Source organism: Trichosurus vulpecula, chromosome 9 (genome assembly GCF_011100635.1).
Source record: "Trichosurus vulpecula isolate mTriVul1 chromosome 9, mTriVul1.pri, whole genome shotgun sequence".
Taxonomy (NCBI): domain Eukaryota; kingdom Metazoa; phylum Chordata; class Mammalia; order Diprotodontia; family Phalangeridae; genus Trichosurus; species Trichosurus vulpecula.
The window spans coordinates 13,493,223-13,508,006 of record NC_050581.1 but is presented as its reverse complement, the minus strand read 5'-3'; the positions used below and the strand labels follow the sequence as shown (position 1 = coordinate 13,508,006).

Genomic DNA, 14,784 nt, shown 5'->3' with positions numbered 1-14,784 from the left:
CTGCACAGTCCCTAGACCAGACAGGTCAGCTGAGTGACTTCCCAGGTCTGAGCCAAACCCTGTTCAGTTCATCCATCCATCCAGAGTCACTCTTGTCTTGGCATTAAAGGTCTCCAAAATGTTTGTTGACAATTACTTTCCAGATCAACTTGAAGGGAAAACATTAGTATGACTTAGTTTAAAACTAACTAAAGTAGCAGTTTGGTGTGTGGACAGATCACAAGTTCTGGTCAGATTAGTCTTCCTTCATAAGTCCTCTCTTCACACACAGAATTGAGTGCCATCATTCAGCTTGACACTAGGCAAAACAAGCACCCAGGCCCAACAATTTTCATGCAAAACAGATGAGATAATTACATGCCAAAATGTTAGCATTTTTAACTTTGGGGCAGTGTTAAAAAGAAAAAGAAAGTACTTAATGCTAGGCTTCCTTCTGCTCTTAAGTGTGTGATTTTGCAGCATTCCTTTAATATAAGGGTAAGGGCAAAGGCCTTCAGTGAAATGACCCACCAGGATCTGGTCAAAAGAGATGAGCTTGATCTAGGCCTGAATCCCCAGGACATTCACGTGAGTGATCAGAACCAGCCTGGCTTACAATTAAGTGGCTATTCCCCAGGCAGTATTCACTGGCCCAGTTTTTGCCTAAGTGTCATTCAGTCTTTCTTACCTGGTATGTGGCCCTTGTTTATGTTGAGTCAGACGGCACAAAGAAGACATTTATGCTCAGGCCTTCATGTTCAAGTTGGATCTTGGATTAGCCTGTGTGATATGTAAATTTATCTGATTGATTTACCAGACTAGGTGATCAAGAGAAACTGAGAGTTGGAATAAACTTTAGAGGTAATCTTACCTAGCTTCCTACTTGGCGTTTAATGAGATCAAGAGTACTCATCTTGGTATCGGAAGACCTGAATTTGAATCTCTGTCTGACCCCTTATTGTGAAATAACGGACAAGTCATTTAACTTTATAAATGGGGTTAGTAACACTTGCATTACCTTCCTCATAGTGTTGTAAGGAAATTCTTTGTAAATATCAAAGTGCTAAATAAATAGGAAGTGCTGTATCCCACGGTATCCTTGCTCTGAGAGGTAAATATTTTCAAAACCAACTTTTCAAAGCTACTGTCTTTTAAGATAGCCAGAAGGATCTAAAGGACACCTAAGCTGCCCGTCATTGAAGAACAAATTTGTAGCTGCCACATTTTGACTTTTGTTGTTTTGCTTGCCTCAAAGGTACTGAGTACTGAGCCCATGAAGGCAGAAGCCAGAAGGAAAGATACTAATTCTGAGGGGGTTGTATGGGATTCTAAATTCAGAAGCCATTTGATGAATTTTTGCCACATTGCCTTAGTGAGGGGAACCAATTCCAACCAGTTCCATCATCACTGGATGAAGAATTTGAGGAATGTGCATTGATCATTTACCTTGCAATATGTTCACTATACAAGGGTATCACAGGATTGGTAATTAGCCAGGGGTATCCAAGATGTGAAACCAATTAAGATAAAAATGAAATCGATCCATTGTTTGGAATTCATTCGGATACATGGTGGTAAGGAAAGGTTCCTGTCACCATAGCCATCAGTCTTTCTCCATTCTGCAAATAAAAGAGAAAACCAAAATATTCCTACAATAATAATGTATTAAGCACTCACAATGTGCAAAACATTGTGCTTCATGCTGGGGAAAATACAAAGATAATTAAGATGAACCCTTGGCCTCAAGGGGTTATAAACTAATAGGGATGTATAGGGATAGGGACTGGACCTGTGATTTCATAGATCTAGGGAACTGCCAGGTAAGAAAACTCCTTCTTCCAATGCAAGTTAACATCTCTGTAACGTGTGGTATTAGAGAGTTGCCTAAAGCGCTGAGAGGTTGAGTGATTTACCCTGGATCATTTAACCAAGATTTGTCAGGGGAAGAATTCCAGTTTTTGAGGCCAGTTCTCTATCCACTCAGTATGTCAGCAAATTTGGAAAATTCAGTAGTGGCCACTGGATTGGAAAAGATCAGTTTACATCCCAATCCTAAAGAAGGACAGTGCCAAAGAATGTTCAAATTACTGAACAGTTGTGTTCATTTCACACACCAACGTGGTTATGCGTAAGATTCTGCGAGATAGGCTTCAGCAATATAGGAACTGAGAATCAGCAGAAGAGCAGGCTGGTTTTCAAAGAGGCAGAGGAACTAGAGACCAAACAGGATTCATTGGAAAAGACCCTGATATTGGGAAGGATTGAAGGCAAAAGGAAAAGGGGATGGCAGAGGATGAGATGGATAGATGGTGTCAAGGAATAAATGAACATGAACTTGGACAGACTTTGAGAGATGGTAAAGAGTAGAAGGACCTGGTGTGCTATGGGCCATGGGGTCTGAATGACTGAACAACAACTCTGTCCACCAGATCATGCTGTCTCGAGGGAAGAAGTAACACATTTATTAATATATAACTACCTGTTCACTATGTAATAATTCTAATCAGCAGAAACTATAAAAGCATAAGAAAAATCTAATGCTATACAAAGACCAAGAGAAAACATGGGGGATGATCAGGAAAATCCTCAAAGAATCAGTTGCTTTGAAATTGGGCCTTAAAGAATGAGTGAGATTTCAGCAGACCGTGACAAAGAGAACCTTCAAAAAATATAGGCATAGAGGTGGTAATTTGTGAGTAGTCCAGTTGGGCTGGGACATAGGACAGACGCATGGTAGAGAAGAGTGTGGAAGGTAGGTACAACTAGATTGGAGTGAGGAGTTGGTTCATTAAGTTGAATTGAATTGATTTGGTAGTCAGTAGGAACAAAAACATTATCACCAGACTGGCAGCCAAGTCCAGCTATAAAAAGTAACCACCTTTCCCCTCTCTGTTAGAAATCTCAGCTTTCTTTATTGCAATAAAGTTCTGTGAGGTTCTTTTGATAACCAACTATTCCCTACTCCCCATTCTCAAAAAAAAAAAAAGATAAGAAAATTCAGAAAAGGGAGACAGAAAAGAGGACAAAAGTTGTATGTAGTTCCCAGATAGGCTTCTAGGTCCTGGAACTGATAAGAGAGAAATTTTCTTTTTCTATCTGTGAAATTTCTTCCTCCACCCACTCATCCCCTTTGTTTATGAGCAGAATAGGGTGACTGATATTTTTAGTCATTTCATCCATACGGTCAGGTGATTTCAGCTTGTATTGACTCACCCCCTAGTGTTTGTCCCTTGGCTACAGTAAGACTAGGCCAAAGGGAGCCAAAAACAGCAGTGTTTCTCCTTTATCACACACATCTTTTCTTTGGTTTTCAGCTGGTGTAAAGTTCAGAGTCCTGGAGCAGGAAGCAGGCAAGCCTCTTCGACTGTTGATGCAGGTAACACCAGGGAAAATCATGCTTGCTTTCAGCCTGTGACCAGGGCTAACATAAACATCCCAGCTACATAAAAATGTGGGCCCACTAGTAATTTTACCTTCCCTGATGACCTTTCGGGTTTTTATGGACAGGGTAGAAGAGAAAAGAAGCCCATTTTGTTCTACCTCAGACTTCTCAGAAATGTCCATTTGTACCTATTCTCGAAATGGGGAGATAAACTGGACTCACCTGCAACATTGCTGAAATAGCTTTGGTTTTACTTCCCTATGAAGATTCAGCTGCTGATAGGCTTATTTCCTCTCTCTAGAAAGTAGCACCCATATGACATAGTAACGAACCTGTGCTGAAATGTTCTTACCGTCTCTTTAGTAGGGAAACTTAGATGGAAATAGAGTAGAACCTGTGAGATCTTGGAGCCCTTCAAAGTCATCATTCATAGTCTAGGGATTTTCTGGTCCACTGGGCAATTAAATATTTTGCTTTACAAAGTTACCCCCAACTTTCTTGTTAAAAATGTATTTTAAAACCACACACCAGCTATTCCTTAAGCTTATTCATCGGCAAACCTATTGAAAATATTCTCAGCCCTAAACCAAGAGTGTGAACATATTGTGCATAGCTGAGTTATGAAAGGACCTGTGGGAATGTGATCTTTTAGAGTTTAGAGCCCCACCTGCCATCAGCTTCCAGCAGATTAATTTTAGACAGTGACCCATTTAGAGCCAAGAGAAGGAAGTAGGAAAATTTGCTGTTCTGTAGGAGAGGATCCATTAGTACCAGGTCACAGAAAGCTCACCATTGATTTATTTAGTTCAGGAAGCCAATCCTCATGCTTTTAAAAGTGCACTTCAATATAAAACAGCCTGCAGCAAGACCACATTATTCAACCTTGTCTAAAATGCATGTTCCCTTTGGTTTGTTCTCAGTAATTTTCCTCCAAACAACTTGCCCTACTAGTTGTAGTGTCTTAAATAAAACTGGTTTCTGTTTAGAGGAGGAGGAATATTACACATCATAATTAGGAACAAGAATGATGACTGCACATAAAGCCTTTTATAAATGTGTCTGCCTTTTTACAGCTCTAGTTTGGTCCTTTTACCTCAGAGCAGTCCATTTGGGAAATGCTTTGTTCTTATTTAACAATATTGAGTCACTGTAGTAACTCAAGTGAAGCTTCAGACAAGTTGGAACTGTTATGGGTTTTTACAGGCCCAGCTTTGCCTTGACAACAACAAACGTCAGAGCTTCATACTTCAGTATATAAAGCTCATTCTCTCTGAAGGAACATATGAAAGATGACTAATAAATCTTTCAGTGGGAGTGACTTGTCACTAACAATAGTTTCTCATTGGAAGTTACAAAACATGGACTAAGCAAGAATTTTTGTCTTACTTTTTTTTTTCCTCACTGCTAGGTTAAATAAAGGTTTATACTCTGCTGTCCGAAGAAGAGAGGTTTGATAACCTGTAGAAATAGAATTAAAAGAGCCCAGTGTTAGGGACATGAAGACCTTAGGTACAGGTGTCAACTCAGCTATTTACTAGCTATGTGACCTTGAGCAAGGCCTAGACTAGACAATCTCTAAGGCCCCTCCCAACTCTCATTCTGTGATCCTGTACAGAATGAAAAGTTAAGAAATAGCAAACCAATAGCATAGAGATGAGGTTTCCTTTCCTTGAAACCAACTTATAACATGACCCCATATTAGTCCACTGATACATCTCTGAAATACCATTTCCAATAAATAGGAACACTACATAAGTCAGGTTCATCTTTGAACCTATCCAAAGAAGTTTAGTTTCTAAGATCTTTTGGGAATTCAGTAAAATGTTTTCTCTAAGTACCTCCACTCCTGAATGGCATTGTAGTAAGGGATAATGCTGGGAAAACTGAGGTCCTGAAGGTTTATTAGACTGCCCAGAAGCTCAGAAGACATCTTCCAGAAGCAAGACTGGAACCAAATATCCTGATTCCTAGTTCATTTAGAGTTCTATATGACCTACAATCTAGGATTTAGGTGGGACTTTATATTTGGTTTTCAGAAACTTAAAACTATGCAATGAAAAGTTGTTATAGTTTTTGCATACAAGTCTCACTGTAATCATTTAACCTAGTGCCCTCTTACAAGAACTCGGGTCCTTATAGCTTCATAACAAGAAGGCAGAAGTTGGGTAGGTTCCACATCCTATATACTTACAGCAGTTGCCACTGTGCTTATTTCTTTTACAACCTGGATCATCCCACTGAAAACCCCTTATTACTGGGAGGAAGTGGGACACAGGAGTTTTTCAAAGGATCCATTCCTTTCCCCTCCCCTCTGAGCACATCTAGTAAAGAAATAGAACATTTAAGGACATACCATAGGTTAAGTGATCTCAAATCTTTAGTTCTTTCACTTCTGAGCTTAGTTGTACATGACCTAGGTTATCCCAGAAAGTCACCTAAGGATATATTGCTTAGAAAAACAGTGAAGGGAAGTTTACAAAGCACTTAGAGCATGGGGGAAGCCCTCAATCTAGACCAAGAAAAATCCTAGGTTAAAGTACTGTAAGAGGTCTTCGCTGTGACCTGCCACGCTGTGACCTTTAGCTACTTCGTCTGCATCTGCACTCTGTACATCCTCAAGGAGCAGGAATCTTCTAAGAGATGTCATACATATGTGGCACTGCTCTGAATTCTCAGCATGGCCTGTACCTTTTACTGCAAAACTATTTAAACACGGCACATAGTCATCAGGAGGAAATCTGGCAATGAGCCCAAAAGCAAATTCTTCTACCTCCTGTAGATCCCCTGAGGTGCCCAGCAGCACAGTTGGGAATATGTAAGAAAGATCAAGACTAAAGCAAGGAGGTAAATATATACATACTTTTTTTTTTGAAGCTGTGGACCAAAGTTCTAGTCCTTTTTTAAAAAAATCTTCATTTTATTTTTTTTTTGCACTTGTAGTATTTCATTTTTTCCAATTATATGTAGAGATAGTTTTCAACATTCATTTCTTAAGATTCTGAGGGCCAAGTTTTTCTCCTTCTCTCCCCTCTCTCCAATACAGCAAGCAATCTGATACAGATTATACATGTACAACCAATTACATACATAATTTACTCCATGTCTTACTGTCTTTAGTTTAAGTCCAAAGTATACTGTCTCGGGGCAGCTAGGTGGCACAGGGAGTAGAGCACCAGCGCTGGAGTCAGGAGGACCTGAGTTCAAATCCAGCCTCAGACACTTGATACACTGGCTGTGTGACCTTGGGCAAGTCACTTAACCCCAATTGCCCTGCAAAAAAAAAAAATTAAAAAAAAAAAAGAAATGTTCAAAGTATACTGTCTCATCTTTGCTCCTGCCTTTCCTGGTTGTGTATTTATAGATCAACCCTTTGTCGTATGGCCGTGTGGTACAAACCTACCGTCTCCCCACGTACAGCTGTTACCCTAAGGACTCCTGGGGCTCACTGTGTAAGAAGCTGTTTTTTGGTGAGCTCATCTACCCCTGGAAGCAGAAAGGAGATAAGCAGGACTGAAGAGTGGAAATCAGCCAAATGTGCAAGCCTGAGCCAAAGCAAACGTTTTAACTTGCTGCTCTCGGGCCAAAGGCAGCTTGAAGCCAACAGCTGCTGGCTCAGTGCTGCCTGAACTCCTTTGGCCAAGACACTGAGACTTTAGCAGGGACAGGAGCAAGGTTTAAGGTGGAAAGCACTTTGTGGGTTCTCTTTTAGTTTTTCTCTTCCCATCTGAGCACTTAGGTAGTATTGACTGGTTGAGGGGAGGAGTTGGGGGTTTTAGTGAAGTGTTGCTACATCCTCCATTACACTAATGCCTCCTGTGCAGGCCAGGGATCAGCAGCTATTTTTAAAGAAAGGTCAGTATCCTAGGTGCCTCAAGCACAAGATGATGATGTCCCTGTGCAATGGTGCCCATATGGATCCCATAGTGTCTTTCTCCTCTGTCCTGCCTGGTCCTTTGTTATAAGATTAGTTTCTAAGGGTAAGTTTTGTTGAACATGAGCAGTTGCTGCTGTCAGTCATGACTGTGGTGGGAATGTGTGTTCAGTGTGGGCTGCCTTCCCACTCTACTTAACAGAGTATGTCATTGAACATTTCAGAAGCTGGTGACCAGCATTCAGACTATGTGCTGACAAACATACAGCTTCCTCTCCCCAGGCATGGTAGGAAACACTTATTTTTTATATCAGTTCATGTGTTCTTGCTGAAAAACTGACCTTTCCCTTCCCTGAAGCACTCAGGAGGGTATATTGAGTAGATAGCTCTTCCCCCAGATAGACCTCTGCTCCATTGCTAGAAAGAGCTGGCTGCTGTAGGACTATTCACTTTCTCCTTTCACTGTTTTTCTGTTTTCTGAGATTCTCTTCTGATTCAGTTACCAAATGCCACACTCTGTGATTTGTGCCACATACTGTTAACCTAATGGACATCAACTCCCTTTAATGTTAATAAGTGATTCAAGCCTCCAGTTGTCACCATAGCTCTCTAATGTTTTCCCTGTCCCAGGTGTGTTTGGAATCTTCCACATTGCTCCTCTACATCTATATATACATATATATTTTTACAGAAATCTGTGTTCTCTTCTTTTCAAAGATTGTACTAAGAAACATTGTACAAGATCGATCTTTCCACTTGCTAGAGATTTAAAGGTAGTAGGCACTAATTGGCACTTCAAATTCATATTTGCATTATAAGCAGAGCTGCAAATTCTGGTCTTCTCCCTGGATACCACTTCCTTTTCATGTTGCCACAGGATTCTGAAATCGTGACTCTCACTTCTATTTGAGTAAAATTTCTCTTTGGAGGACAGAACAGAGAGAATGTCCTTTAAGGATATTCTGCTCCCTACAATTATAATCTCTTTGGTGAGCTTATATGGTCAGACCTAAAAATATCTCATTTCCTTTGTGAGAGAGATAATGTGTGTGTGTGTGTGTGTGTGTGTGTGTGTGTGTGTGTGTGTATTTCCTGCTAAAATAACATTTCTGAGGGCTTTCCAGAAGGGTTTCTTCTGAGCTGACCTAAGATAGTCATTTGTAAATTCAGCAGTTTTGGGAGATCAAAGCAGCCATCATGCCCACATTGGGCCTGACCTATCTGGCCCCAGAAAGCCTACTTAAGATCCACTTAATGGGAAGCTCAGGGAAAGTGGCCTAAATCTCTTGCTGAACCAATTCAACAGAATTTTCCCCAGTTGCAAAAATTTCATGGAGAAATAAATTTTCAGAATGAGCCACCATGGGGGCCTGAATGATGAAAGTACCATTTGAAGCCAGGCCTCTATGTGGACAACTAAAGACAGGTTCCAAAGATGACAGAGCAACTTCTGTTTGTGTTCTGGGTTTGCACACACAAATGATCGATCACTTACCATCTACCTCCAGTGATATAAACTATAGTACTTCTTTTGAAATAATTCTTGGATTCCTAATTAGGATCTTCTAGTCCCTTGTTCCTAACCTTGCATTTACATCTCTGGAGAATCTGAAATAGTTTTGATAAACATGGGTCCACCTTGTACTAACAAATCTTGAAGGGGAGAAAATAATTGTCTCCTTAAAAGATATGAACTGGTTAGATTGTAAACTTCTTGAGAACAGGGACCATGTCTTAATTTATCTTGACCATTTCAGTGCTTACTATACTGTCAATCTTAATTTAAGTTTGACAGTGTACTAGCATTTGATAAATGTTTTTCTCCTTTGAAAGTCAGACAAAAGTGTTAGCAGAATTGGTTTCATCACATTTATAATGGCAATTAGAAACATAATTTAATAGGACCTGTGGTCATCTTTTAGTACTCATTATGAGCATAAGCAAAGCCCCCCATGAAAATAATTGCAGCTTATGCATCAGTGTCCATTGTAGAGAAATTCTACAAAGAAGTAGATAAGATCCTCCAAACCAAGCCCATACTTTGACACTGAATGACTTCAGTTAGAAAGGTGAGGAGGATGAAAATATGTTGGAAAATATGATGCATGCTGCTGAACAGATATGTCAAATGACATACAGTTTTCAAAAGAACAGTCAACAACTATATGAAAATCAGTAATAATTAGAGAAAGGCAAGTTAAAACAACCCTAGTCTCACCTCACATTCCTTAAATTATCAAAAGTTTTAAGAGAGTCAATTTTGGAGGGACTATGGGGGGAAAAGGCACACCAATAAACCATTCTGAAAAACAACCTGATATATATTATGCAACTTACACTGTTCATACTCTTAGACTCATGTATCCTACCATTTGATCTATTCCTCAAAGATCCCGTTCCAAAATATTTATAGTAGCCCTTTTCATTGTAGCAAAAAAAATTGGAAACAAAGTGCATGCCCATTGATTGGAGAATGGCTGAACAAACTGTGATATATGGATGCAATATAATATTAGTGCATTGTAAAAAATGAGGAATTCATAGAAATACGGGAGGACTTTATGAATCGATGCAGAGTGAAGAAAGCAGAATCAGGAAGAAAATATGCACAGTGACTCATAATGTAAATGAAAACTCTAAAAGACACCAAAAATCAGATTAAATATAATGATCAATCTTGGTTCCAGGGGACTGATAATGAAAAACACTTCCCTTCTCTTAGTAGAAAGGTAATAGACTATGAGTACAAAATGTTACATACGCTATCACATGTAGTTGTTGGATTGGAATTTACCTTAGCTGTTTATCTTTATTATAAGGAAGGGTTTTATGGGAGCACTTATTGGGAAATGACTAGTATTAAAAAATCATCAATAAAACATTGAGAAGTGACAGGTTTGAAAAACAATGAAGGCCAAAGGTTAGAAGCTTAATGCTTTTATTTCAATAAAGCCAGTAAACATTTATAAGTGCCTACTGTGTGCAAGGCTATGCAAGTCCCTCCCCTTTGAGAGGGCAATGATCCAGGAGGGATGAATGAAACTGAGCTATGCTTTGCAAGTGGGTAGTTACCCATGATGGACAAGTCATAGTGGAGAGTTCTGACAAGGAAATAGTAAACAACTCCCAAAAAACCCCTTGGAAAGTATTAATTAAAGTGCGTGACATCAGAAGGTGAGCTCCTCAGGTCGAGGACGTGATGTGCTATGGTTCACAGGGTCACGAAGAGGCAGACTGACCGAACAACAATAACAATGTGCCAGGCACTGTACTAAGCACTAGGGATGCAAAGAAAGGCATAAAACAGTCACTGACCTCAAGGAGATCACAATCTAATGTGGAAAGACAATGCTTAAAAAGAAACTGAAAAGTGGGAGTGGAGAGGGAGGAGAGAGATAAGGGAGGTTACCTGGCACAATGAAGTCTTGGAGCTGGAGTGGAAAGTGATCTGAGGAAGTGAGAGTTTCAGAGTTGATTTTTATCTTGCAGAATAATGGACTTCCTAGCAATCATGAAGTCCAGAAAAGTAGACAAGAAAATGATGAGATGAATTCTCTGCGTGCCCTCTTTAAATGGTAGAGCATCTGAAACAAACTCTCCAATCAGAGGGAGGCGGGGGGGGGGTGTAGTGTTGAAGAGGTGTGATTTTCAGAGTTGATTTCTTCTTGCAAAATGCCATGAATACTGTCCCCAAGAAAGGAGGGAGGGAGGGAAGGAAAGAAAGGGATATATTAAGCAGCTATGTGCCAGACACTATATCCAGTACTTGACAAATATTATCTAATTCAGTTTTCATATTCAGTCCATGATGTAGGTAAGGTGTTGGATATGGCAAGCATTGAACGATATAACAAAATTTGATTCACTAGATTTTAACAGACTGGTTATAGATTTGGGAGTCAAATCAGAATTAGTTATCTTCTCATCCAGTCATGCAGTCAGACCACTGACTAGAGCAAGAAACAGTCAAAATAACATTAAATTAGAAGAAAGGATAAAGATGGGAAAATGACAGCTACAAGTCTGACCTATTTAAATAAGTCACTGATGTTGCAAAAAAGGGGAATGGAAAAATGCAAATGTTATAACAATTATCATTTCCTGCAAAGTTACCACACCAGGGAGGCCAAAAGAGCCTCAAAACTAATCAATAACATGATCTCCTTGGCACAGTGCTTTTATGCTTTCTCACTAAGTCAAGACATGGAGCCAAAGGCAATATCAATTTAGAATATAAACTCTTTTGTTAAAATACTACAAAGGATGGTGGAAGATTATAAGTAGTATTACTGTAACCTGCGCTAAGAATTTATTAGGAGAAGGTAAGCAGGCAAGCTTGCCTTAGAAAATTGTACAGTGTTTTTTTAATTGACCCCAATTTTCTTCCTGAAACAAATAACTATATTTTTAAATAACATTTTTTCTAGTGGAGCTGTATAACTTTAAGTCATAGAATGCCATAGTCAATGAAGACTTGAAGTTAAAGGACATTGGAGAAATGCATGGTAGTCATGAGCAGACCACATGCCAAGAATTCCATAGGATAAACATAAAGCCATCACAGAAATGTATAACTAGAAAAGAAAGTGGGCCAAATGTGAGGGATAACTAATAGCCTATGTTTTTCATTGCTGTCCATGCCATGTCAAGAGATCTAGAAAAAGCCCCTAGCACTCCCAGTAGAGAATTTACAGAAGGATGTGTCCAAGAGTTAAAATGGGATGAGAAGGCATAGATTGGTTACAGTCATCATTTTTGGAGGAAGTACCTGTGGCAGGGAGATCACAGCTGTATCAAAATATCCAAGTGTCCCCTCATAGGACAACAAAAAGTGATGAAAATGAGGACGAGTGAGATCAGCATCCTAAAAGCAGAGCATTCATTAATGAAACAGGCAGGAGACCAGCAAATAGAAAATGGAACAAATTTTTCAAAATTTCCATAATGATCTATTGTCATAATCGGTGACAAGAATCATCACATGAATCCTACTGCCTCAGTCCCTGATGTTAAGAAGTTGGTTGCACGGAGCAGTGCTAGATTAGACTGAACATATTCAAGAAATCTAGTAGTAAAGCAACCGTGAAGGCACTTGAAGGATTGTTTAATAAGATATCCTAGGTAGGGGAACACACTAAAACTGGGGGAAAAAAACAGCATGGGACTGCTTTATTACGCAAAAAGATGGTTGAGACCATTAATAACTAGCAAGCTACATATATAGTCTCTGATCTTTATACAATCTTTAATGGATTGTTCTATGCGCATATAAAGAATATCTTTATGGAATATTATAAGGAATAGGTGGAGTTTCACAAATGTTTCTCTGAGGCAGATATCTTGTCAGTTCTATTGAATTAAATGTGCAGAGCATGCAAGATATCCATTTCAGATTTTTTTGTTGTTAGACAAAAGCATTTGACTTGATAGATCAATAAGGGGTCTCATGCACCTGTTAAAATCATGCAAAAACTCCTAATAAATGCAATTACAAAGATGACTATTCAATAATTGATTATTATTAAGATCAAGAGAGGCACAAATGGAGAGATGTATGCTTGGCAAAGGTATTTGCCACTGAATGGAAGATGCATTGTGCAAGGTCCAAATGGAAGAGAGATTTTCCCTTTACTTAGTGAGACATTCCATTTTGCAAATAATATTATAATTCTATCAAGCTCCAGATCATTACCTCGTCAGTGAGACTATGATTTCCAAAAAGAGACTGCCATGTAGGAAAAACTGAGCGGCTCAAAATTCCCATTGTCTTGATTATGATATAGTTAGGTGACTAGAGTATTGAGTGTGTGTGTATCTGTGACGTGGATTGCAGATGGATCATAAACTGGCTCAAAATTGAAGGGAAGCGCAAAGCATATTGGACAGAAAGAAGAGAACAGGATGGATTGCTTTTGGAGAATTTTGTAGTTCTTTTAATGATCCCAAGCTACTCCACAGCAAAAAAAAAAAAAAACAAAAAAAAACCCCATTCTATTAAATGTTTTCCCTATGATACAACGTCGTTATCCATGGAATGTCAGAATGTTAAAAGAGTCAAAGTTGCAGGTGACCCAAAAGATAGCGGGCAAAAGTAGGCTGCTGCATATGGGACTTGTGTACAAGACGTGGCAGAAAAGATTTATCATTGAAGAAATACATGGTTGAATATGGATATGGGCTCGTCATGGGGTGAGACCAAGGGTGGTACCCGGAAAATGTAAAAAGACTGACAAAGGGACCTAATATGTTAGATGGATCCTTTGTCGAGGTTATGTGGGAAAACATTGACAACAACTGAACAGATAAAAAGGCATGAACAGGTCAAAGTGCATCAGTGGTCCTTGGAAGCAGGGATCCTGGATTCTCTTTCAAGTCTACAGTAACCTGAGAGTAGGTCACTTTTCTCAGCCTCCATTACTTTATTTGTAAAAAGAGGAAACGTGGAAATTGGACTCCTTGGAAGCCCTTTTGAGGTTTGTTAGGAAGCTTTAAGTATCAAGGACTCTTCTTAATTTAATAGTGCTAAAAGTTTATTTTGAAGAAAATACTGATCTTGCTTTGAGTCACTTAAAGTCTCTGGCACCCTCACGTACTCTTAATAGAGCAGCCCTTTAGACTCCTGCATCCTTCCAACTGCCCTAGCAGTCAGTTCACATTGGACTCATTTGTTCCTTTTTAGTGTATATGCAAAATGGCAGAAACAACATGACCAATTCTTGATGCTTCCATGCAAGAAAATTCCTCCCACATTCCCCTGTTGTTTTCCTACAGGCCAGTGGATGCTGTCAAGAGCTTGATGTAAAAACAAGGTTGTTCCTTTAACTAGTGGCATTTTCCATTCTGCCAACTAAATGAATACCCCTGAGAAGGTGTACTCAGTGGGTTACCAGGCTCTGGAGTATTCACTTCTTTTGGTCACAATAGATGTGGGTGGTTGTTCAGAAAGGAAACGTTTGTCAGCCCAGCCCTGGACTTTCTATCCTTCTGGTAGACAGTAGTCTCTTCTCTGTTGCCTCTCTTGTCTCGTGGGTATCGATAGTAGGGACACCCCCACGCAAGAAGCTTGCTGTTCTAATTGCTTATATGTGTGGGAAGCATAGGTCACATTTCAATGATTAGCATCATAATGCTGACGAGTCAGTACCCCACGATGCATGATCTTATTCTGGAATGAGGGAAGAAACACTCGTTCAGTGCCCTAAGATTCAGCTGGGGGTGGGAGGTGGGAATAGGGGTGGTTTGGAGGGGAACACTTTCCAATTGCAAGTTAATCTTCTAAAAGGACCCCCTTGTCCGTTGCCAACTGCATAATGAACAAAGCCCCTATAAAATGTAGGTGCTTTTTGGGCAATAAAACTTTTTAAAATGACAATTAGCATATACCCAAAAGAAATAAGATTGAGCAAAAGAAGTCAGAATAAAGGTAAGAACTTTGCTGTAACTGGTATGTGCTGCCCTCCTGGTACACTTGAGCCTGACTTTCCACCTGGAGTTTTCTCAAGGAAGGATTCTGATTCTCCAGTTTCTGGTGGGGCAGCACAAATCCAAGGGA

At 39.6% G+C, this 14,784-nt stretch overlaps 1 protein-coding gene across 1 annotated transcript in view; it reads left to right on the top strand.

The window, feature by feature from the left end:
- The window catches only part of PIGQ (phosphatidylinositol glycan anchor biosynthesis class Q), a 64,119-nt gene extending 53,921 nt beyond the window's left edge, over nt 1–10,198 (top strand). Inside the window, exons 10-11 of the mRNA XM_036738780.1 lie at nt 3,294–3,355; nt 6,723–10,198. Coding sequence (XP_036594675.1) covers nt 3,294–3,355; nt 6,723–6,875 — 215 coding nt within the window. The 3' untranslated portion in view covers nt 6,876–10,198. The remainder of the gene's footprint in view (nt 1–3,293; nt 3,356–6,722) is intronic.
- Nucleotides 10,199–14,784: the final 4,586 nt, after the last annotated feature.